This window comes from Pseudomyrmex gracilis, unplaced genomic scaffold (assembly GCF_002006095.1).
Source record: "Pseudomyrmex gracilis isolate BER0280 unplaced genomic scaffold, ASM200609v1 scaffold_254, whole genome shotgun sequence".
Classification (NCBI taxonomy): Eukaryota; Metazoa; Arthropoda; class Insecta; order Hymenoptera; family Formicidae; genus Pseudomyrmex; species Pseudomyrmex gracilis.
Window position 1 is genome coordinate 119656 of NW_018020838.1, and position 27082 is coordinate 146737.

Genomic DNA, 27082 nt, shown 5'->3' on the forward strand with positions numbered 1-27082 from the left:
ATGCATTAAATCCTATTTAGGCAATTCATCGTCTTTCTAAATTTTAACGCGTCTTAGGGCCGTAGTGCGGTAGTGACACTTTTCCGGACATGGGTCCCTATACTCAAATGTTTTCTACTGTTGCACTGAATAACCCCTAGAAGTTTGATCCCATAGTTCTGAAACACCCTGTATAGTTAATGGTGTACAAAATTCGCGCGTTTGCGTTTAAAGTTTGCCAACGCAAATGTGCGACGCGAATTGATCCGTGACGAAGACCTCGCGGAATCATCGACACGACCCGTTTCCGTCGTCGATCGATAGAAATTCATTGACTTGCCGTCGAGAAGAAGAAAGAGAAGAATTGAAAGACACACACAATGCGTGTGTGTTAGCGACACGCAACCCCGAAGGCAGAAATTTCACATGCTTCAAGTGAGAATATATCGTCGGTAAGCGCGACCGACTTCGCTTCCCTTCTAACTCGATATATCGAGAAAGAAAGGAGATGTCATCTCGAATTTATTTTGAGAGTTTGTTTCGACGCCTACAGTTGATTGACGCCAGAGAGATTGAATGGAAAGAAAGAAAATTAGAATTTTATTCTAAATATCATTTTTTAATATTTTTTTTCTATTCTTTCAATCTCTTCAGAAAATTATATTCTGATTTATTAAAGAAATATAAAAGTTTACTTAAAAAAAAAGAAAAACTTGAAATAAGTGGCTTAATCGAAATTTAAACTGGAATGTTGTAAAAAAAAACAAAACAAAACAAAACAAAACAAAAACCAATGATCAAAGTAGGAAACTTTTTGCGAGTCTCTTGAAGATACAACAGCGGATTGCGTTTCGAGCTTCTCAATTCGTTTGCGAACGTATTACAGCGGTAAGAAGCACTTGATTTTGCTGTGTATACCGAAGCAGCCGGTCGACAACGAGACGGTATCGAAAGCCGGGACGGAAGACCTCATCAGCATCTTCGAGATGCAAGCAGGAGATCACGACGGGAAAAGAAAACAACGAAAACGAGTGACATGAAGAAGGCACAGCTTCTGGAAAGACAGGCGAAAGGATTACGTGCGAAAGAAGGCAAGAATAGCAAGCCGGCAGACGGAAAAATATATGGAAATAACAGCAGTAATAACAAAAGAATATACGACAAAAAAAAAACTAGTCGTGAATGTAACTGACGCGTATCTAAATTAAAATCATTTCTATACATGTCAGCTCAAACACTAGGTAAATTTATATTCAGTTATATTTAGTTAAAAATTATTTCTCTCTTTTTCCTCTTCTCTTTTTTTTAGACATTTTTATCTTGAGTAAGCTCTCTACGAATACTATTAACGGATGTTTTAAACGTATAATAAAACCATACATATCTGATTGTACATATAATTATGACCGTATTGTAAAAAATATCGTAAAAAATTATACTAATAAAAAAGAAACGTGTTTACTCGGTAGTTTAAAAATAATACAAATATTATTATTAATAACGTAACAAAAATACTTTAACGTTATTTCAGGTATGCATATTGCTTTTCATTAAAGAGCACAAGTTACATCTCTCAAACGTCCTGTATAAAGATTCGCGTTGGAAATAAAGAGTCCAGTAAAATTTACACGTTGCAGTCTGCATGCACGATCGAGCTTTACAATTCTCATTGCCATCTTCTGTCCCTTCTAAAACCGCTTCCTTTCCTTTTTCTCCTAAAAGCTACACGCAGAGAAATCTCTTTAATGCTCTACCTCGCCCGTTGCGCCGATTACGTCTTTACGGTTATTTTTCTTTATGAGCGATCAAAGTAAATCGAGGACGGCGAAGCAGCGAGAGAAATTAGAGAGAAGGTGGTAGGGGAAAAAAGGGGAAATAAAACGACATGGAGGAAGATGTTGAGAAAGGGGCGGGACTGATGCGTGAAAGAGAGCGAGAGACATAAAGAGTTCTCGCAGAAAAGCGGATTCGAAAGACGCGCGGGAAGAGGCAAATGAGAGGTAAAAATAAAAAGGAAAAAGGCTTGGCAAAAGTACAGAGTCGTGAAAGATGCAACTGAGGATATATCGAAAGATAAAGAAAAAAAAATAAGTAGAAGAAGCAGAGGAAAATTCAAAACCAAACTCGAAAACAAACAGAAGGAAGAAAAAAAGTAAAAAAAAAGGCAAGTACACGTATTATAGAAGAACGCGCAAATAGAAAAAAACAAAAGAAAAAAACAAAAATTTGTTGAACAATAAGTTCGATATCGAAAAAGACAAATTGAGGGATTGTGGAAAACACGTGAGGAGAAACAGGAGAGACTGAAAAAACAAAGAGAGGAAACACGCGCGAGTATGAGAGATACAACTGTATACGAGAACAAGAATTTCGAATAGTGGAAGAAATTCTGATAGGTGTGGAGAGATTTCTAAGACACGTAAGATAAAGAAAGAAAGAAAAAAAAACAGAAAGGAAGAAAAGGAGAAGAACAAGGGATCGAGAAGAGTGACACGTAGGGACGACACGTCTGGACACATTCGTGGCACAAGACGGTGAATTCGAAAGTCGAACTGTTTGCTCGCACCCAATCGAAAGTCGGAACCCTCTTTCGTCTGATTATTCCCTACACTCTACATAGGTCGTGTGAGTGTGTGTACGAGTGTGTGAGAGCTCATGCATGTGTGTAGCGTTAAATACACGTGGCGAACCGGACACACGTTCACGCGATCGCTTTTCCGATCCCACCATCTAATCTCCGACCTGTTCCGAGTCGGCTAGTCTACGTAGACATTCCCGAGGGACTCGCGCGAGCATGTCCACGATTGCTTGCAAGCTTAGTCTGTTAATCGAACGTACGTTTCCGATGAAACCGACTCACCGAATCCGTCGTGCCGGATAAAGCGTTGCTGAGATGCACTACTTGAAATGAGCTTAGCTGAAACTTGTACGCGATAAAGTTTGGGATTTTATTTTTTAATGCTTTCTGACGTGAAGAGAAACCATGTTGGTAACGCGGACTTTTTCTTTATCCTCTTGATCCTTCCTTCCTATCTGTTGAGAATATCCCGTTGATTCATTCTTGATTACACAATCATACAATAAATCACGATTTTTTAATAGGTTGCGACGCGGAATGAAGATTGAGTGGTTTATCACTTTAATTTACTCTCTTCTATATCGGTAAATATAAAAAAAAAAAGAATTTCGCAATGCCGTATAAAATATTCTTGGAACATTCTCGATGTGGGGAAAATTTTAAAATCAAGATACGCCCCCTGATTAAAGGCGAGAGAGACTTGATTAAAAAAAAAAAAAAAAAAGATGAAAATAAAACACGCAGTTGCGAGAATCGCTGCGAAAATAGCATTCTGCTCTCCTTAAACAGCTATACATAACTTATGTTTGCGGCGTTGTATCTCTCAACGTGTGCTACGTTTGGTTGTACATCGTATAATTTCATCTCGCGTGCCGACCCTGTTGGGGAAGAAACACGTGTAGAGCACCAGATGCGACGGGTATGTGGCGTAAAATGAATGTAAGACGTATAGGGAAGATTTTCACGCGAATTCCGCCGCGTACATAAATTCTCTTCTTTTTCGAAATTAATAATAAACGCTTGTATCATGCATTTATCGCAGAAAGCATCAAAACAAATAACCTGTCAGCGCGAGCGATAGGTGATAATATTAACAATATATTTTATAGTGGTACATTTTATGATATTATCACATTTATATGCATATATAATCGTATTTTTTTCGTATGTAATCACGTTGATTTCATTGTTTGTACGTTTCCGATGGAATATCAAGTGTTTTAAAACGCGACATACTCGTACGAATATGCAGGAATATCGAGAATTACGTTCCCGGAGACAGAATATCCACTCCTTTTCCTGAGGGAAACCAGGGAGTTTGCTTTTCGTCGAATTTCCGCTGTCGAGACTGATTCCTCGGCGGGCCACGTCCGGACGTCCCCGAAAAGGAAACGGACGTTCACGTAATTTCAATGACCATCCGTCGCGCTCGACCGCTAATTTCAGCTGCGCGAGGAATTCCCTCGGGTACGCTTCGGCGCGTTACTTCACGTGCCCGAAGAAAAACAGGAGAGAATTTCTCGAAGAACGCCGAGCAGATTAAGTCGAGAATTTCACCCCAGATAAATCACGGCCTCTCGCTTGAAATTGGGTATTTTATTTATCGTTTTTGAACAATGAAGAGCGAAACAGTCTTTTTTTTTTTTTTTTTACTAAAGTAAGTTCTCCGCGAGCATTGATACTGTTCTTGAAATGTAAAATGTTACGAATATTTGAATTTGCGGCAAAATTACATCATTGACACTATTAAACAGTTTTATATTTGAAATGTCATTTATTTGTTATAACGTGATCTTTTTCATCGACAATTGCATATGTATATAATAGCTCTTTCAGACAGTTTGTATGCACATATATGTCCAGTGAACTTCGATAAACATAATTTCCTCGGAGCAAAATATCGGAACAGAACATAAAACGAGTTGCGATAAAACATCGCGGTACATGGCACATTAAAGCTATAATGAAATATCGCCGAGCAGTCAATACTGGTGGACTTCCAATTAACTTTCATGTATTGATACAAGTTTCTGCGCTTTATTTTAGCCAACATTCTTTGAATGATCGCTTTTATATATGCACGCTCGTTCAAACTCGCGTTGGAGACAGACAAAGAAGAAATGAACGACGAAAGAGTAATCGCTTCATCGATCTACGAGAATGTAAAATAAATTCTGTAAATTAACACCTCTGTCTGTTAGTGGAAAATATTTGTAATTGTTTCGAAAAACGAAGAAAAGCAAAGCTTTTGAACTCGTGGTTGAGTGACACCTCGTTTTGTGTATACTGATAATATTTCTCGTTCTCATCATCGTAGGAAAACATTTAGCACGCATTTGTTGAGAAAACAAAGCAGTCAGAATCATATCAGACACACACTATTTCGTTGGTTATAACAGCGTGAAATTTTTGTTCAATTTATGCGTATCCATCGATGAGACAATGTGCAAATATTAGCATAAAGTAATTAGCATAATTAATTAATTCGAGGAATTAAATAATTTTTACTTTGAAATCGAAATATATTGTTAATTAAAAATTAATATTTCAATTTTCTTAAACTCATTTGAAGATTGTTTCACAATAATTTATGAGAATATTTGTAAAAAAATAACTAAAATTGTTTCAAAATAAAAACTGTACGATTTTATACCGAACGTTCTGGTGCGGATTTATAGATTGTAGACAAATTAATCCGACAGTACATCACACACGTCAATAGTTTTTATAAATTTCATTTGGTCGGGTATTAATATATTTTTACTCTGATTATATTGATCTGTTATATCTGTTATATCTTGATTCGAACGTGATTTGTCGGTGTAATGAATCGTGCGAATTCATGTAAATTCGCTGATTCGTTTGAATTCAAATAAATAGGCAAACATCACACAATGATCTCATGAATTAATATTAATTGTTCATCCGCGACTACCCGCTTTAAGCCTTTCCGCATGGATTTGTTACACTCGATGACTTTATTTACGACTGAATTGCTGATAATAACAGATTTTGTTGCGAAAGAATATTACGTCCATCAAAACTCGCATAAATTACTGAAGTAGAGTTTCAAATTATCTATTTATCACTGAAATGTGTAACACAATATTGAATATTACCTAATCCTCTTTACATATTTTGAAATAATAAAATACCAAAGACACAAGTGTGCAATAAAACAAAAATATTGTAAATTAAATAGAACAAAAAAACAAGAAATAAAAAAAAAAACGAAATAAAGTCAGAGAGGAAAAAACATCAAAAATCTTGAAACGCACTTTGTTCAGATCGTGCACTTTTACCGCAGGAGAAACACGCTGAAACTGTTGACCGCACATTGCGAAACAGATTGGTTGGTCGAACCTGTCACGCGGTATCGCGACTCTGACAAGAAAGACGAAACAACCAATCAACTGTTTCTGGGACCCTTTGTACGCTCGAGCGACGCCAACCGACGGACGGTGAAGCCGTCCGAATTGAAAATACCTCGTCACCGCCGCCGCCTCTAAATCCGTCTGTCCGCGATCGTCGCTAAAAGCGCGGATAAAACTTTTCAAGCTGGATAGCGTGCGCGTGACGCGAATGAAAAATCTGATAAAGAGAGGGAACGTAGATCGCGCAGAGACGAAAAGTAACGAGTATAAGCGTGTGTTAACTGTTAACCGGTTACATTTGAAAGGGGAATAAAAACGTTATATTGTTACATGTGGGTTGTCGCGGTCGTCGTTTTTTTTTTTTTGCCGGTTGTCATATCAAGTTCTTTATACCACCCGAATATCTTCGATCACAAGCACACTTTTAACTTCTGGCAAATCCCGTGCGGATTTTCTGCGGGCCTTTTGATTGACACACTTTCTCCTCTCCACTTGCCTTAGGCAAATACATAGATAATTTTGATGTCACGCCGCTAGTTTGTCACAAATTTATCTCTTAGATTATAAGTGGACACTTAGCACACACTTAGTACTTTGAATATCAATAATTAACAAATAATAAATTTAATATTGATAAAAAATGCGTAGTTTTTTGAAAGAAAAAATGAGAGAAAAGATCTGTTGAATCAAATAGATAGGATCGACGGTGTGACAGTGTATATCAGATTTGTAGTTATTTTTTTAATCATTTATAATAATAATTGTCGGATGAAACGGAGCAGAAGAGAAGTGGAAGTAAAAACGTTCATCGATTGGGGCCGTCGTATAAACGCGGCGAGTGTCCGACTGGAGTAGAAGGAAGATGGGAAAGCGCTCTCTCGCGCTCGAGAAGGGGTCGCGGGTCAAGCAGGGTCCTGTCCCCGAGTGTAAGGAGTCGTGAGCGAGAAACGTGTTATTCGACGTCTCCCACGGGGATCCCGAACTATCGTCGCCGACACCATCGCTCCAATGGGCTCCGATCCTTCTTCAAACGTTTCTCCACTTCGCTTCACCGTCGCATTGCTCGCGCTACTTCACGCTACTATCCCGTGAGTGCCACTACCAGAGAAACAGACTCGCCCGACTCGAATGGGAATGGCTCGTGAATCAAGGATCGTAGATCTGACCGTTGCCTTTCCCAATAATTAGCGAGAACTTATGAATATAATATAGTTAATTGTAAAATTTTACAGATCCCTCAGTTATATAAATTATTCAATTATTTCTCTTTCTTTCTCTTTCCCTCTCTCTCTCTCTCTTCGCACAGTTTTTCTGAATTTTTCTTTCGCTCCTCTCTTTCCCGGCGACAGTGCGTTTTACATTACCATGTTAAAAAAGCGCTTCGCGTACGTATATAAGCTTGTATAATTGGACGACATGGGATTCGCGCGACCGGATTAAATTTTAATCTCACTCCATCGGTGGATTTCCGAAATTCCGTCGTATCGCGCACTACCCATTATTATTCTCGCGTGCGCTGCGGAGCGGTCGAAAGCCTTTTTCGGCGAGATTATGTTTAAAAATATAGTTTACATTTTTGTCCACGCCGACTAATCCACGAGCCTCAATATCGTCATGCATATTTAATCCGCAAAATCGTAATCGTAAAAAGATATATATCGCGTCACCAAAGAGCGGTGTTTGTTTGTCGTTTTCATTTTACACCTTGCAGAGACTAAAAGATATTTAAACACCAGTTTTGGTTTTAATAATAGTAGATATATGTATATGACACGCGAGAAGTGTTGATTCAAAGCTCATTGTTTCAATATAGATTTAGCCGATCTATTTAAATATTGATTTCTTTTACATCACAAAGTGTGTTACAAATTGCATTCTACCAATCGCTGTGTCCCCCATTTTACATTCATTTGTTCATTTCAAATTTGCTCATTTCGCCGTTCGCCAGAATCAAAATATCGAAAAATACTATCGCTGCAAATGACACTTGGAAATGAATCAGCACAGTTTGCTTCCTCTAACGCCCGTTAAATTAGTAACTTGAACAAATATTGCAATAAATATTGCCATTGGATTTTCACGCTTCTCTCTCTGTAAAGTAAACGCAGTTGCTCTCGTACGGTCATAAATTAATTTCAATATGAGTTTCCGTATGCTCATTCTGTGTAATTAGAAACGATTTGTGGTATCTAAATGAACGTTGAACGTTTCACGAGTTTTTTCGCCGCGATAATGTGTCGAGAACGTTGATTGTTTCACCGAGAATGTGTACAGATACGATTAATATTCGATACAAAAAACTTCTGACAAATTTAATCGTTTTCTATAATAATTATTCTGGTTTATACATAATCGCGAGTTACTCGTTCGTAGGAAGCGTAAATACAAAAGTAATATTTCATCGCGAAAAAAAACTCTCTTTCTCTCTCTTTTACACACAGAGCTTCCGCGTTTTCTCGGCAGTGGATAACTTTTTCCACCTTGATTAAAACTCCATTAAAGAATAAGTAAAGATAGCATCTCGCCGCATAATTTCGACGAGTTATTTACAGAAGCGGTTGTATACACTTGTCAACACGTTTCTATCTTTAGGATAATACCAGAAGGCTTTAATTTAACAGCCCCGCGCGGTCGTCGGGAGAAACGAAGCAATAACGCAACGGCACATTCCAAGAAACAGGTCGGACGCGATTGTAGAATGGAGCTCGCGACCCAGTTACTTTCTATCTTCTTCCTTCTCGTTCTCGAAGAAAACCAACTCTGTTCATCTCGTACAACGTAACGGCATTAAATTGCAAACGTGGCCATTCGTAGGCATTGACTTGAAATTGTTATGTTTAATCGTCTCTGACCTTTAATCACCTAACTTTGTTTTAAACTTCTTGAAATTACTCGTTTTGGGAAAGGTGTCGTAAAATATACAAGTTTTCTGATTTTTATAAGACGTAAAAAGAAATATATATGTACACACATATCACGTTTCAGATGTCGATATCTTCAAATTTAATTGAGGGATTATGATCGAGTGTACAAAATATATTTTTATTTGTTTAAAACTTCTGTTTTGGAAAACTATTACGTTATACGTTATCACGATGAACCTGAAGCTCCTGGTTCGTAAGATATCTTCGCGAGCCGAAGTGACTTTACACAGAAACCTGTGCAAGTAAGTCACGCAACACCCGGATAAAATAGATACGAATGTGCAACGCGAGCGCACGAGAAATCGTCCGAGAGGAAGCAAAAAGCTTTATTCAGCACCAACACGAAAAGGTTAAATGCGAACACACACCTCGGACTCCGATCGCAAGAAGCTAAACGAGAGTACGTAGCAATAAAAGCGGAGGGTTAATTCTCGGCTAAGGCTACGATGCTGAATGCAACTCGGCAAACGGCCCATTTGCTCAACTTATTTCCTTTTGGAAGCGCCTTGCGCGTGTAGTTAGAGGGCGATCAGTCAGACCCCGGCCAGACATGTTTGTGATTAACGGTCATTAACTACCAGTATCATAAATATTTGTTTACATAAATTATTATGATTACATAAATAAATATAGATACGTGCGAAATACGTAGAAAACTAGTTTATATGGAACATTTGAACAAACATTTCGGTTTATATTTTTTACTTAAAGATCTTTTAAATCGATATGATATTGGCATTATCGATAGCAACACAAAATGATAAAATTATGGAGACTCGCTAATCAATTAATTCTAAATTCATGTTGACAAACGCGCGAAGTTTTAATAGTCGTTTAACATATATATCTGCTCAATAATCAGCAGATGTGTAGATAATAAAAAAAAGAAAAATATTTAAATATTAATAGATTTTAATAGCCAAATTACTTACAGTGTTTCGCGAATGCGCGTTAAACACCGAGACGTTTGGACGAGACGTTTTGATCCAAAGCCGACGTTAAATTTGACCAAAAGAGACCAAAGAGAACGTGGCAAAACCAGATGCGCTTTCCTCTCGCCTCTCAGTTTTAATTGCGAAAATACACCGTGGAAACTCCCCGATAGCAAGAAGTCTGGAAGCGAAAATAACGCGGGGCAATAAACGCAAGGGCGCGTTCTCGACTGCAACGGCGACGACGTTTAACAGTTGTAGCTCACCAAGGGATGCTTAAATTTGTCTTCCTTTCTTCGACTCGTCGTGAAAGAAAATAAGATAAATTTGTTTTTCTCGAAAATAACAGAAATTTTCATAGGATTGTAAAAATAAAACTATTAATTTTAATATGATTCTTCTCAATGATTTCACATAGTCGGCGATTATTTGTTGTTTGTCTTTTCTATACAAACTCGTCTAGGAAAGAGAGGCGAAGATTAATTCAGGATTAGATTGCGAAAAGGTTACGGTGAGTGCGCGTCTTCGTGATACAGAAATCTCGTCAGTATTGAAGCTACTTTGCGTATCGGTTCTGAATTGGCGCGACGCCAGGTCAGAACCTAGGGTGAACAACCGTCTCGAGGGGTGGTTATACGAAGGTACGTTTGCAAGAGAGACGACACCAACTCCGAAAAGAGACGCCCCCAGTATATCCTCCGCCCGTCCATTATTCTGCGACTTTCCGGTCGCGCCGCAGATAATCGCGTTAACAATTACGTGCCGGCTTCGCTGTAAGTTATCTAAATTGATTAGAAGAGTAATTGCATTCTCTCCTTCGGGTTCCGTCGCGAATTAAAGGAAACGCGAGAGGTGGTAGAAACAAGCTGCAGTTATAAGGAGTTTTATAAAGAGCTTTTTTTAACGCGCGTAACAAATCAGATATGTGTATCTCTGTATCTATGTATTTTTAACAAAGTTATTTATTTTCTTTTTTATCTCTTAACGTGCACGACATTAGAGAGAAAATTGGAATATACTTAGATCGATACCAGTACTTGGGCGATCGTACGCTTGATTTCCGAAGTTGCATTCTGCAATCCCGTGCTATCGGCGCCTTTAAAGGCGAGTGTTTTTCGAATGGACGGGAGGCGCGCGCGCATCGACATGAGACTCGCGTAAAGAATCCAGTCGTTTATGCTTTCGCGATTCCTCGCGTTCGTCGATATAGAGGAATTCTTCTGGCATCGCGCGACGCGGATAAAGACCGTTTATTGGTTCGGAGTGATGGAAAGGAAGAAAGGAAGGAAAGAAGAGAAAGAGAGGGAGAGAGAACGTGAGGGGAAGGAAGAACCGTCCGAGATAAGATAGGGTAGAGAGATGCCGCGTAAGATATTCTTTCGTACGAGGCACGAGCCGAGGTTCCTTATCCGCATCGCGGGATGAGAAAGAAATCTTTAAAGCGCACTTTGATTCATAGGCGACCGCTTCGCCAGTGAGGGACAGAACGTGACCTGGCATTAAGTGTCCCATAAAATATTGCGTTCATGTAAATACCCTCGTAAAATTCAGCGAGCAATGTGCCGGTAGCGGGGGTGTCTGCTACCCCCCGCTTCCTGCCGCCTGGCTCACGCCGCGATATTCCAGACACTTACACTCTCGTTCCCTTTTATTTTATGCGAGTTTTCTTATCCGAACGCTGCAAATTCGTTACGCAACTCTTGGCACACTCGGCATCCTGCGGGAGTTAACGAACGTACGTACGCATAGGTAAAATCAGAAGCGAAAAAAGTTGCGTTATGTCGAACGCGAAGAGAGGCGAAACCTTTAAAGGGGTTTCGAAACCCGAAATTCGCGGCTGCCAAATTCGAAAGACAGTTTCCTTTGGGAAATTTGCTCACACACCGAATGTGTGGCGAGCGATAGGAAAGCGAAACTTGGGCGAGAACTAAAAGTCGGAAGAGCGCGCAAAGTCAGCTTGCGTAGAGAATGAGCGAGTTGTGTTTTAATGACAGATTTTTCTGTAACTTTTTCATATCCGCGCATTTTTCGCGCGTTTGTTTTTCTTCGCGGTCTTGTCGCGCGCGTACGTGCGCGGTTTTATCGAATAAAATAATATAGAAAACACACCAAAGCATAATGTAAAGTAAAATAACAAAATATAAATATTATGTTACTCGGTTATAAAAACAAAAAAAAAAAAAAAAAATACAAAATTTAGCATGTGTTAAAACAGATTTCAACTTTCGCGTTTTTATGTCATTATTTGTGCCAGTAATAATAACATTTTGTCTATTATTATAATATGTAATGTTCTCGCGCGCGACATTCCGCGGAATATGCTAATATGTATAATAACCTGTAATAAAATTTCATGTAATTCGCATTTTGCGAAAATCTCCTGACGCATGCGAGCATGTGTTTTACGTTAAACTGTGAGAATCAAATTTATGGTTAGTTTAGCTGCAGCCGGAAAACTCTTCCACACTGAATGTTGCATATCGCATGTTAGAGTAGCTCGAGGCTATAATTTTTCTTGTTTTCTACGTAAATACGGATTTTTTTTTCTTGGTGAGATAAATAAATGTGCGTACTAGAATGGATTCTTATTTTCCACTTTTGCATTTTTTCGCGGCACCTTCTAGAATAGTTCCGATTGCTAAAAAATAATCTGTGAAAAAGTTCAACCGAAAAAAAAGCTCCTGGATTTTTAAACATTAAAAATATTATTTAAATGCATAATAAATCGATTTTTTAATTATCTTTCTTTCAACTTATTTTGATCGTATATAGAAAAACACATTAAACAAAGATTTGAGTCAGAAATAGGTACATCTATTACTTTTCTTCGTAACGGCCCAGGAGCTTCGTTTCCTCTTATTTGATCGGATTATAACACAGATTATTTTTGTAGCAATTGGAATTATCCTCGGAGATGCCGCGAAGATAATTCAGAAAAACATTTTCATCAAGAGTAAACAAGAGCTATTCTAGCGCATACTTATGTAATTATAGCAACTATATTTGAGTAAACGACGTATTGATTAACTATCACTTCTCTGCATCAGGTAATTAACTTTTCTTTTTTATTGGCAATTTAAATCTAATTATGCTACTTTTCCTCTTGCATGTTACACACAAGTTTATTATGCAACGTCGCACGATATTTTTAACACAGATCGTGACTTCCGTTATTCAACTAATGAATGTGACTGTTTATCTATTATTTTTTATTTATACTTCTTGTACATTGTTTACGATAAATTCGTTAACTTTTTTCAACATAAACCTCTTGCGACACGTTTCCTGTCATTTATATTGCACTTCCCGTTGTAAAGTGCAAAACTTTCTCGCGCTTCTCGTGTAGACTCACCTTGATAGATTATCGCGGTCGCTATCGACCGAGATCAGTTCTACGTAAGAGATCTAAAGTCGCGTGTTTCCTCGCAATTCTAAGTTTCTGTCTTCAATAGTTTATCGTACGGTCGTTAACGTTCGCCATTACGATCTGTAGTCGGTTATAAGTTTTTTACCTTCATTATGCCTTTACTTTTTACCATCGTGTTTTATCTCGGATTGTACACCTGTAGCGTTTTAAGGTCGAAAATTTGTTAAAGCGAAAAATTCGCGCGGCGCAGGAAATCTTCACCCAAAGGAAAAATAAGACTGCTGATACATGCCGTACGCATTCTCATATCAGTCACGTCGCGCAATTTTAGCGCATGTGAATGCATCGCGCGCAAACGTCATCCATTTTCGTTGGGCGTGTGTGAAACTTTTGCCGTGCAGAAAGTTTCCGTATGTCAGGATCGTATTTATTGTTGCGTAAATGTGGAAGACGATCGCAAAACGGATATCCCTGAGCCGCGTCTGAGCGCGCGCGCGCTCGTGTTACGTTAAAGCGTAACAAGAAACGGATAGGATAATAAAATATCTCTTGCGTCGCAAAACTCGTAACCGAACGCGAATTTTCTGAATCTGTTCGGTCCCTTTCTCCCCGCTCTTCTTTCAAAATTCAAACCCTTCTCAACTCCTGTGTAACCCTTCAGCCGTAAGCGTCGATAGCGCACTTTTATCACGGAACGCGCTTCGATACGTCGGTGACATTCGCAGCAGATAAGCTCGAAACGTTCGCAAAATACGGACTTTATAGGAAAAATTTCTGTCGTGCAAAACTTCTTAATTGAGTAGGAGCAATGCGCGTCGCACTTTTTTGCGTTTTTTTGGATCTCTCGCATTTACCCCGTGTTCCGTATCTTTTGCGACAGTGCGCGCAGAGCTCGGAACGAGTTCGAAGCTCGTAACTTCTGAAATACTTTTCCGTCATTGATACGACGTACCGCGAAACGGTAAATTATGAGATTCTCGATGTCGATATAGCGATCATAAGTTTAGGGAAGAATATTTAGGGGAAAAAATTTTCTATTTTAGGAGGAAGAATATATGTAGACAAGATATTGAAATAAAATGAATTATAAAAAACAATTTTGTTGATGCGCAAGAAACTTTCTAAACGCATCCTAATTGCGCAATAAAAGCGCTGACAGAGCGTAAACAAAAATTTGCATTTGGTCGTCGCTGTACGCGTGATGGAAGATAAACGAACATTACACGTTCAAACCTTGCACCGCGCTTTTGTAGGATAGCAACGGTTTTATTGTAAAACGAGGTGAGGGAATTAAGTGGCATTACTTTGCACTGTCCTTTGTAGGCGAGGACAATTTATGCGAAGCCGTTACTCCGCATAAAGTGCAAGCGTTTCGGCGCGACGCTCCACTAATTTAATTGCTTTATGCCCATAAGTGCCACGATTTGCAATGGATTCGCATTGTAGGTTCTATTTTAAGACTGGATTAATGTTATTTATAGTTCAATAGTATTGATTACGTTAATTCGATATTCGATATTTAATTACTTTTAATGATTATCTCACCGTGTATATGTGTGTACAATATTTATCTATATTTATACATAATACAGTAAAATCTGTCATCGCGGAAACGCAAGAGACCGGGAAAATTTCCCGCCAAAGTTAGGTTTCGTTTAATGAAAGTGCGTACTATAACACAATTCAACGAGGGCCATACGTACGTAAATATACTTTCTTCATTTATTTACATTAAAAAATTATATTATTCGCATTAAAGTCACGAGATCTGAAAACATTTATGTGAAGACAAATTATTAGAAGACAAATTTTGGTTTAATAAAAAGAGTCCGTTAGAAACAGATTTTACTACATATCTACATCATAAAGTGCACAATTATGTATGCATAAATTTATATACTTAATATTTAATTATACATTAAAAAAAATATACACATTTGCATGTGTAATAATAATATATATAGCACCTTGCATTTAACAATTTCGCGTTAATATGAAATACAGAGAATTAATAATAATATATAATTTAAAGCAGAAAGGATTTGTATAATTTGCGTAGTGAAAACGATCGGCGTGCCAGTGAATGAAAATATGAAAATGAAATATTTCAACACGTCAAAGACTTGCCATTATGTGTACATAGTGAGAAATGGTCTTATAATATTTACCACATCACGCAGTGACATGGTAATTCTATTGGTTTTCATTTATTCGGTTGCCAGCGAATGTTTAGCATGAGCAGAAATTTTGCGATATGTTTTGCAAACGTGCCGAATTACTCGCTGTTTATGTGTACACGTGTGTCACTCTTCAAATATCCTCGTAAAATTTAGCCGGCTGAAGTTGCCGGCTTCTCTCGGCACACCGCGATATGTCCTACATCTTCGTCACAGTACCGCGCGACTGTAAAATTTATCCCTCAGGAGGAAAAGCCATTTTCTTTAAAGCATAGCATTCCACACACTGTGTGTATGTATGCCACCATACCGGGACGAATTACAGCGCGCGCGTATCGCATAACCAATTGTATTAATGTCACAGTTGTAAATGTAATGCGCGGTATAAAATATTTTATTTTGTTCAGCTTTCAACACCCGTGAAAATATAATTTATTTCATTTCAATTCGTTTCTTTTGCGCATTCGGGAGATACGAGATGGATTAATCATATTTACAACAGTGATTCGAAAATGTGTAATTGCACATCGCGTTGCAGCGAATAACATGAGAGAAAGTGATATTTTTCGGAGGATTTGATTAAAATAACATACACGCGATAACACATCCAAACATGTAGTTGAGATCATAATTTCACGATTACCTTAGATATTGAACAAATAATAAAATATTACGAATAAAATTAAAAAAAAAAAAACAATAGCTATTGCTAAATAAAAAAGAATATACTTTTATCATTGTAAGATATATATATCGGCGGCAAAATATCGGTGGCATTTTTGACGTGCAAATATCGCGAAGCCATTTTTAGTCGTGTCTGTCACTGCGAGGACGTCAGATAAATCGATCAGCAACTTTCATAAGACACGTTTTTCCCACCTTCCATTTGGCCTCATAAAATTCACATAACCAAGTTACATTAGACGATACTAGCTCTCTCCCGTTCTCTCTCTCTCTCTCTCTCTCTCTCTCTCTCTCTCTCTCTTTCTCTCTCTCTTTCTCTCTCTCTTTATCGCCAGGCGAGAATTTAAATTCAATACGTGAAGCTTCTTCGGAGAGACGAGCGAACTTTGCTCGTAAGTCAGTTTCTTTGTATCGTTCTACAGACGAGCATCATATTGAATCTCTCTTTATCTCTATAAGCGCTTCTTCCGCGCGTTGCAGCTGCAATTACATAATGGTCATACGATATATTACAACGTATAATGTTCCAACTTTCCTTTGTAAACTGAATAAAGCTATCTATAAACAATGCAAACAATCAAAATATAGAAAAACAAAAATATAAGCAAATACCGCAAAGCGATTTTATTGCCAGAAATCTTTTTCATTATTTCTTTTGATTTTTTTTTTTTTTTTACAGAAAAGAAATATTTTTCTTTTATCTTTGTTTTCTTAGAGTAAAATGAAATTTATCGACACACAGAATTTGCCGACACTGTTTTCACCGACAACATTTCATTGACTTCAGATTTGACCGACAACGACTTTAATCGATAACAACTTTAACCGACAACGACTTTAATCGACAACAACTTTAATCAACAGTAACATTGATCGACAACATTATCCGTATAATATTCACTGGCAACGATGTATTATTTTATTGACTTTGCACTTTTTCTTTTGATATAATGGATGGAAGGGTGTGAGAGAATCTTTTGCTCACGTTGATATTGCCCACGTTGCGATTGCCCACGCGTTGCTTTTGCCCACGTTGATATTGACCACGTTGCGATTGACCACGCATTGCAATGTTTTGTTCTTTTTGTTCGTGTAGGCAGGGGGGTGGCTTTGCCTCTCCTTTTGTACCCCCTCACTTTGCATGGAAAGTTATAAATTTGACGTGGTCAATCGCAACGTGGTCAATATTAGCGTGGGCAATCGCAACGTGGGCAAAAGAAACTCCCACTTCCTTTCATCCACTATATTAAAAGAAAAGTGCGAAGTCAATAAAATAGTACATCGTTGCTAGTGAATATTATACGGATAATGTTGTCGATCAATGTTACTGTCGGTTAAAGTTGTTGTCAATTAAGGTCGTTGTCGGTCAAATCTGAAGTTGATGAAATGTTGTCGGTGAAAACAGTGTCGGCAAATTCTGTGTCGGTGACTTTCATGGGACTCGTTTTCTTACTACTATTTAAATATACGCACTGATAAAATAGAATTAACATTTTTTCAAATACTGCATATTTATTCACATAATATTTACAAAAAAGAAAGTGTTTGACAAACAAGACAATGATATTGATTAATATTAAAATATACATATCGGTACAAGAAAAGTTCCAATTTCTCAAAACTGTAGTTATGGAATTTGCGAATACTGTAGGAAAATCGTGCAAATTCGTTCAAAGATAAGTGCTAAAAGTAATAGAGATTCAATTTCCAATATTAAATCCTGCTACAGCAGTGATTGTCCTCCAACCGCGTTATACGAGAAAAAAATGTAGTCGATGAAATTTCCATCACGTAGCTTGCCAATTTTTTGTATTATGCTTGTGTATTGTCATTTCTCTTTTGAAAGAAATTCTCTAATTTTACTGTATAAAATGTTAGTAACCTTTTTATACAGTTTTATAATAATCTTTTTCCGTCAAGGAATGACTGAATAAAATATTATTTACACACGTATACATATTTTACATTGGATTATTGTACAGAAAGATAGACGGTTAAAAAATAATTTCGCATTGCATATTAAAAATGTCGCGTTGCAGTTGTGTTCTAATATCTAACGAGAAATACTTTTTCTAAAAATATTACAAACGTATATGTGAGAAGTGCATTTAAAAACATTGATGTACGCGCTATTTTAGGTAGGGCAAGCGAAATTTTCGGTGATTTTACTGTCTCGTTTACTGACGAAATATATAGCCCGAGATAAAGTTCTCTGGGAAACTGTGTTACATGCGACAGGTGTTAATTTCACGTTGATTACTTTTACATTGTAAACCGACTAACTGCTATCGATTTGAATCGTTGCAACCTCTAAAATACATGCACCTCAGTGGGATTTCATTAACCAACTATTTCTATTCCACAAATTAATTTTATGTCAACGCGCAGAATATGTTAAGTTAACATTGTTAACACAGTGATTTGACAGCAATTAGTAGTTTGACAGAAAAAAAAAGTTAAAGAAAATTGCGTAGTTTGTATACGTACAACTTAAAAGTATCTTCATTATTACTGTTAACATTAATCTTCATTTATTACTATTAACATTAATAGTAACAATGTATTATATAATATATTTGTTAAAATATTTCTAAATAATAAAAATGCCTGTTTTTAACAGGCTTTTCTATCTAAAATTTACAAATAGCTTGTAAAAATGAAAAAATTGCCTCGAAAGTTTGACCTCCCGCCTGTTTGTCACTTTTGAGCGATCCACTAAAAATCCAGTGTTATACTTAGACATTTACGCTTGAAGCACGATAGTTCCTGTTATGAGATAGCTGTATGGATGCTCCATAACGCCAAACTTTCACAAAGGCTCGTTTTTTTCCATGAATATATAACGCAACATAAAATATCTCGGTCCAGTACATAAAAGCGAGATATTTTTCGCAAAACTACTGCAATTTTCCGAAGCAATTTTAACATTGCATTTAAGTGACATTTAAATTTATGTATGTATATATATAGATATTTTTTATATAACACATATAATTAAATCATCACTCTAATTTTCTTATCTTTGCTTAAATATATCTCTTCTGTAAGATAATTACTTGTTGCACATCAAGAAATGCTCTATAACCAAGCAAACAGAGATAGAGAGTGAGAGAGAAAGAGAAACTGAAACCGAGAGAATAATTATACTGGACTGACATTGAAATGTATTGTTTGTTTCAGTGACGGGACTAGAACCAGACTTTGCGTACCCGCTGGAGAACGTAACGATCCCGCAGGGTCGAGACGCTACCTTCACCTGTGTGGTGAACAACCTCGGTGGATACCGGGTGAGTCCTTCCTCCTCCGCGAGCGGAGATCACTCTGGCAGCACCAAGGCCCGGGTAACTATTTTACCATTAACGTGTGTCCGCCTGTAATGGACTCTACTACCTTATCTACCTCCTACTACTGTCTCTACTACTACTACTACTGCACCACCTATATATGCGCGCGTGCCTGCACTTCACAGCACTGCATTTAACTGCACTACCGCCAGCTATAAAAAAAAGAGAATTATATACATTATATATATTAACTCAGTCGCAGAGCAGCCATCATCGCCAACCATCTCTGACATCCATTTTCATCTATCAGCTGACTACGACGCGGCAACCGAATTTTCATAGTCTCTTCATGTTCTCTACTTCGTTCTCTTCTCGTATTCTCGTGCTCACACGTCCAGAAATATAGATAACTCTCATCAAAGAGACATTTCCCCGTTATTCGAGAAACGGTTAACAATGTCTTCGCGCATATATCGAAAAAAGATATATATATATATATCGTCGTTGTCATTATCATCTTCTAATCACTAACGAATCTCAAACGTGTCTCTTTCCCTTCGAATTGTGTGTCGCGATTTTATGTCGCGAATATAAGAGACAAATTTGTGTCTCTCGTGTATTGTGAAAGTTAACATCGTAGGTTATATATTTTCTCCTAATACGCGTTACGCGCGTTTGAGAGACGATTTGAAACGCAAAACAGATCGATGTTATCAATATTAACGCGTCGTATAGCGAGATGGAATTTATTCCAATCGACCGATCGGTCTCCACCTTTGTCCCTTTTCTGAAAAGAATTGGAATCGCGAGGGAGGCTGAATAGATGCAAAAAAGCCGATCTATCGTTGTGCAGCTATTGTTTTTTTCCAACAATGGCTTCCGGGCACATTGCCGACTCCTATTTCCATGAAGCACGTTGCAGAAAATCACGTTCGATATATTGGCGTATTTGACGAATTTGTTGTCCAACAGTATATAAATCACGAATATCGCTTTGTCCGGTTAATATTTCGTAGATACATACTTTCTATATAATTTCAATTTTAATTCTTTCGTCAGTCGGCGGAGAAAGAAACTTTGGAAGACTTTATTGTTCGCAAAAGTACTTAGGTGAGCACGAAGAACACGTTTTGTTATAATTAATATAAATATCAACTTGGCGAGAGAAGCAAAGTTGTTGCCGCGGAAAACTTTGCCGCGCAAGTTGCGTTAAGCAACCAAATATATCTTCCTCTCGTATCAAATAGTAATTACTTCATAAACGCAAAAGTTTTTTGAATGTATCTTCAGTCTTAATTTAATTTTATATAATTTCGATGGCAACATTCTATAACAATTTATGTTAAATTTCCGAGCAATTTAATTTACATACTATTAACGAATTGTATCGCGCGATAGAAATAAGCTGCTCGAATAACGTTGCTAAGGTCTTTTTCGGATCATCCCTTTTAGAGAATTCAGAACCGCGTAATTATGTAAGTTCGGCTTTATACTTTCGTGCGATTGCCGCCAATGAGAGGAAGATTGATCAAGGCAGAACGTGCCGCAGCTATATGTAGCAAAATTAATTTCGCGCGAGTACATATCGCCCAAGTAGCGCGTATTAAGCACTTTCCGGCTCCACTTGTTGAATCGATAACTTCTCGATAACCGAGAGAAAGAGATTTTCTTTCTCCCCCTTCTCTCTGCTCTAAATAAAGAGAATTTTTATTGTGGAAGGAAATTTTCGGCGCCGAGCACATCGGTGCGTGCGCGCGACCCTCGTAGGTTTTAATTAAACTTGGCACTGTCAGAGTTTATAACTTGTTGGGAGATGCGATTACTTCCGGCAATGCGCTCGTTCGCGTTCAACTTCTTTCTTATAGCACGCTTGGACAATTCTCTCCGTTCCAAGTTTACGCTCTTTTCTAATAAGGGGGTCATCGCAAGTTTCATTTTCTTTCCTCCACTCTTTAACATTATTAAGCATATGGAATTCCATGAAAAAAAAAGAACAATTTTAGCTCTTAGCAGATTTATAATTAATTTTCGCGAGTCTTCGGTATTCGCTTCGCGAATAAGATATTCATTTGAAGAAATGTATTTCAGATATTTTTAAAGAGGAAAACATTTTCCAAAATCTGTCTCCAAACGCAGTAAAAAGAGATTGTCGGAATGAAAATAGTGAGAATTTTGAAACAATTTTGGTAATTTTCAACAATGACATTGATCACCTTCAATTGCTTTTAAATTAAAAACAAAAAACACCAACAATTCGCAGTATTATGTGTGTGCCTATTGATCGTGCAAAAAAAAAAAAAAAAAAAAAAAACAAACAAACAAACTGTACGGTACTGTGTTTTTGTGCACTGTTCGCAATGGTAAATTCGTAGACACGTTTGTGCACAACTTATCATCGCAATCGATGAACAACAAACCCGTTCACGTGCCGCTAACCCATTTGATTAATCCACAGCTCGATTCCGATCATTAAGAGTAACGTTCCACGCTTACAAAATTGTTAACAATACAAAATAATTGGTATAAATACTAGTATGTTTCGTGTATTGATCGAAACAATTTAATTGATTTGAAATTTGTGAAAGTAAATTTCACATTTATCAAATTGATATATTTCTATTCGCATTTAAACAACGTGCGCGAGTGTAAACTTTACTTTTCCATTTCCGGATAATTATCTGGCAGTACAAAGAGCCTTGCTACAAGTAAGTCTTGAAGATGGGCGCTGCCAACTTCTCCGCTGAATTTCACTCCTCATTTATTTGAACCGGGAACGACAGAAGATTTCAAATCAACATTAAACGCGCAACGAGCGCCAAGACACTGCTTACAACTTGAATGCCCTGCACTAAGCGGATTCGCGAATCAGCAAACGCGAGTCCGAGCCTACAGCGAGGATGTTCGAACTTAGTACTATTTATTAGGCTTTTTTGCTTAATATAGATTTAAGCTTCCACGCTTAATCACACCCGCTGGAAAACCAAAGTCTGTAGCTCGATCAATTTTCAAGGCAACAGCATCCACACGCACACACATACACACGCATGCATTATCTTTATCTTCTGACAGCATTTTCTTAAGTTTTTTATTTATATTTTATTTATATTTTATTTATATTTTATTTATATTATTTATATTATTTATATTATTTATTTTATTTATATTATTTATAGTTTTAATTTTGTTATTAACGTTTATTTTTCAGGTGTTCTCTATTCTAGAAAAAACTTTAGATTTGACACTTTTTAACCACAGAGTTATTTTTTGCAACAATCATTTTACCACCAATTATAAGATTTTTATTGATTTTGTAATGCAAACTAAAGATACATCTGATATAAAGGTATTTTCGAATAAAAAATTAATTCGAAATAAAAGGAAAATATAAATATATGTTTAAAAATTTATACGCGCTTTCATTGTGCGATTCCGTTTGGTATATATCAGAAATAATATTAATAGAGAGGTAACTTGGATTAATATCGGATTTATATTCGAGAGAGATACGTGTTATTTTAGTGGTTATTTTACTTTTTTTACATAACTTTGTGGTTTTAGGTTTTAATAACAATAATTTATCAACTCATAATTTTTTTAGAGATGTTATATTATGTTTGAAAAATTTTTTTTGAAATCACAATTTTAATTTTCTTTAGAAATTATCTGATTTTTGTTTTATAACATATATTTAGCATGTACTAGTCGATGGATTCTGTTGCCTCATTGAATAACAGCATACCGAAAACCTGAAGAAGAAGAGTTCAAAAGATATTGATAAGAATGAGTATGAAACACAAATTATTACATGTATTTGGTGATAAAACCGATAACTATATAAATATATATATATAAGGAGGATGTTAATTGCCTCCGTTAGCTTTTGAAGCACACTCGTGCCGGTCGAGCACATTTTTCAAGATTATTTTTTTGTATCTATAAAAAAAAAAACTACTCCGTAAGTGAGACGTGACGCAAAACTTTTGAGTGCTCGTCACTCCCAATACGAAAACATTCAGGTGCACATCGGCTTTGTCCACAGAATGCACAGTTTCTCTTTGCACATGTGTCTGTTTACAATGCATACGTAAACGCACTTGAGGTTTGAATGTTTCGTGCGAGATGAGATATATTGATGCAAACTGCACTGGAGAAAGATTTGAGATGCACAGTGTTCGAACGTGTTATGCGTCCTCAGTAATTTGCTGAGAATTTGAAGGGGACGAAATCACGTGCTGTGAATTACGTTCTTAGCAGCGAATCACTGAATTTCTGTCTATATATGCGAGAGGCATGCCACAAAAAAAGAAAACAAATTGATGCATGAATATATGATCATACGGAGAGTACGTAAACGGAGGTTGCATGAGCATGTTTTTGCCAGTAAGCATTAATCTAGACAGATAAGCGAGATATAAGCGTGTATAACTCTCGACGACGTTTAGGGTTTAGATCAGAGGCGATAGAAATCGCGTTTAGGTTTTAGTGGCGTTTTATTCGTGTCACCCGATATATGTGTCAGGAACCGTACGCCAGAGCGAGTAATCTCGTCCGAAACGTGCGTGTCACGCGGATCGGTTAATCGTTCGAATTCCGCGCACGCGGCTGCGCGGATGAGTGCGTTTCGCTGTACCGTCGAGCGTGCCGTGCCGAGTCGCGGCACTCGACGTCGCGTCGCCATAAATTCTGACATTTAACCCGCTGTTATCGCGTTCTCGGCCACTGCGCTCCAATTTCTCGCGCGACACGTTACAAGTGAAATAAGGAATAATAATAAATACAATAGAAATAAAATAAAATAATTTATAATCACAATGTCCTACTTGCTATCTATGCCATGAAGAGATAGAAATAATTAAGATGAAAAAAAATAAGGTTTATATATACGTCACAGTGCTCGTATATCATTATCGACAGGTGTCAATTTTTTTCGAGACATTGCGAATACCCGTATCAAACAATTTAACTGTAATAATGTAACAATTTAACTGTAGTAATACATAACTGCTTAACTGCAAAGACATTTTCAAAAAAAAAAAAAAAAAAAAAAAAAGACAAGAAGGAAGAAAAGTTCTTTGAAGTATCCGAAATTAAACTGAGAATCTCTCTTAATCTCTTTTATCAGAAGCAGAAAACGCGACGAATGTATTAGTGATAAGACGGAAAATCGTAAGGATGTTAAAGTCGTAGAAGGAAAGATGGTTGTGAAAAAAAAAAGAAGGTTGTGAAGAACACAAAGACTATAAAATAGTGCGTTAATACCTGAAATTCTGAGCGCAAAGCGATGGCGATGAAGGGATGAGGGTAAAAGAAGTCGAAGTAGTCGCAACGGAGCGCGCGTCGCGATAAAGGTCGGGAAAAGGAGAGAGGCCGCGGAACTTCTAATTAGCGAGTTTATCCATTTATTCTACAAGCTGAAAAAGGGAACAGCCGCATTTCTGCGCGAGCAAAAGTCGAGAGAATAAAAACTTAGGAACGAGTCGCACTATGTAAGTGGGTGACACGGCGTCGCGAAAGCGAGGGAATAAAACGCGAGGGATGAGCAAGGAGGAAAGGGTAAGAAGAAGGGTTCTGAAGAGAGGGGTGAAGGAGGTGGCGCGAAATAAACGAGGGGTAGTAGACTGGACCGAGGCTCCCGATTCCACAATGCACCACAATGGAGCGCCGACGACGGTTTTGCATATGAAAGAGGACCGAGAATGGAGGAAACGTAGATCTGAAGGCCGGGAGGGAAAAGAGGGGGAATAGGTGTACGTAACGCGATATTATATCGGACTAGGGAGGGTTAGCCACCCTCTCTCGCTTTCTCATCTCCGAATCTCTTTGCGTCTATCTATCCGTCTGTTCCTTCGCGGGTTCTTCTCTTGCGCTTTTTCTTAAAGAATTGGAGGGAGAGAGAGAGAGAGAGAAAGAGAGAAAAAAGAGGTCGTACATTGAAAGTACCGGGAGGAAACTGCATTAGGTAAAGAGGGCGTTCTTTGCGTTGAGACACTCATTTCCATGCGAGGACACGAGGCGCCCTTGAATAATCTCGCTTTTTTAGAGTCTAAAAAAACTCTTTAAGTTCTCGATTTTCCGCACTCCCTTTCCCTTTTTACTTAAATCTTTCGCCTTCGTCATTGTATCGTATAACGGAATTCGTATTCTAATCTTCTTGATCGGAAAGACATGTACGCGAAGCAAAAATGCATATCCCGCGAAAGAGGAAAGTGGAAAAATAACGATTTTTTTATTCTAGCTATATATACAGGATAGATATAGGATTTCTATTTTTCGAGAACGCGGCAGAGAATCTCAGAGTCGCGTGGCTTTTGAGTTTTGACTTTCGGATGCGCGAGGTATAATACGTAGAAGCAGCGACGTATTGTGCGTATTTTCAAGTTGTCGTAGCCGTCCTGGCGCAACATTATCATCCCTCTTGCGTTGCTATGGATACCTTTTCTCGCTTCCGAGAGCGATTTTGATATCGTGCATTCGCGAAGACTCTGTCACCGGATTCCGTGAAGCAAAGATTCTGTGAGGAAACCGTTTTATGATCGGCTTTACTTAACAATATGAATGCGGAATAAATATATATATATTCTTTTATCACTTCAAAAATTCTAGTTTTAGTGTTCATATTTTTTTCATATCGTTTTAAAATAAATTTTATTAAACTTCAATACATCACTCTCCAATAATGAGTTTATTTTTCATAATCTGCTGCTTATACTCGAGAAAGAAATACAGTTTCATCATTGTTTTTTTTAAAAAATTATCATATATAAAATGTAAACAATTCAAGTCCTTCATTCTTACCTTTTCAGTTAACAATTAATTATCGTCATCAAGTAAATCGAGTAATACAGCGTAAGTGTTTCGAGAGCTTTGAGCATTTGTCGCTTGTGGCGACTTTTCCACCCTTCTTTTCCAAGAGGGTGGCTCGCCACTTTCAGAGGGTCGCGAAGCGTCCGAAAGGGGGTCGCGCGCTTATACACTCCGGCATAATATATTATAAGTGGAGGTATATTCGCGCCGTCACTACCAAACATTCGCGCCCTTCTGCGTCCCACCCCCTCACCCATGCTCCTTCATCCATGCGTCCGTCTATACATTCTGCTCGCGGGTTATCGATAAGAACCCGCGGAGGAACTCCTTTGTCGGTTGATAAATATCCTTTCAGAGCGATGGAAGGTCAGATATTCGACGTGGTTCAGGTTCAATTTCATGCCAATAATATCTGCGCAAAGGGGTGGCGGAGATCGGAATAGAGAGAATGAATATTCGCGATACTCTCTCTGCGCTGCAGTTTCCTCTTTCATGACTGGCTTAAGTCAGGATACAAGGTGGAATTACGATTAATACGTGTTAAACCTTCGCGGTCGGAATTTATAATTTATATGCGAATTTCATTAAATGTCGCGTTCTCACTGTAATATTATCAATGTGATATATTTGATTTTGAAAAATAAAACTTTGGGAAATTTGAAATGAAAAAATCACTTATATAAATGTTCATTTGTATTTACGCACAGCTTTGGATTTTACGTTATAAACAACAAGTCAAATTGTGTATCGACATGAAAACGCAAAAGATCAGTCGCGATTATACCCTCTCTCCTTTTCTTCTGCTCTTTTTTTCTATCTCGTTGATCATAATTCGTAAAAAAATGGATTTAATTAATGGCATATATCAGCGGTCTGCAGAGCGGTGCGGCAATAACCGGAATTCAATTTAGCGTTGTTAATATGTGTGTGTGTGTGTGTGTGTGTGTGTGTGTGTGAGAGAGAGAGAGAGAGAGAGAGA

General features: G+C 37.6%; 1 protein-coding gene across 3 annotated transcripts in view; it reads left to right on the plus strand.

The window, feature by feature from the left end:
* The window catches only part of LOC109859274 (lachesin-like), a 106687-nt gene that overhangs the window by 63682 nt on the left and 15923 nt on the right, over positions 1-27082 (plus strand). For 2 of the 3 annotated variants that reach the window (XM_020437365.1, XM_020437367.1), the window contains one exon: positions 19196-19356. In XM_020437365.1, coding sequence (XP_020292954.1) covers positions 19196-19356 — 161 coding nt within the window. The remainder of the gene's footprint in view (positions 1-19195; positions 19357-27082) is intronic. The other variant, XM_020437368.1, reaches the window with a different exon arrangement.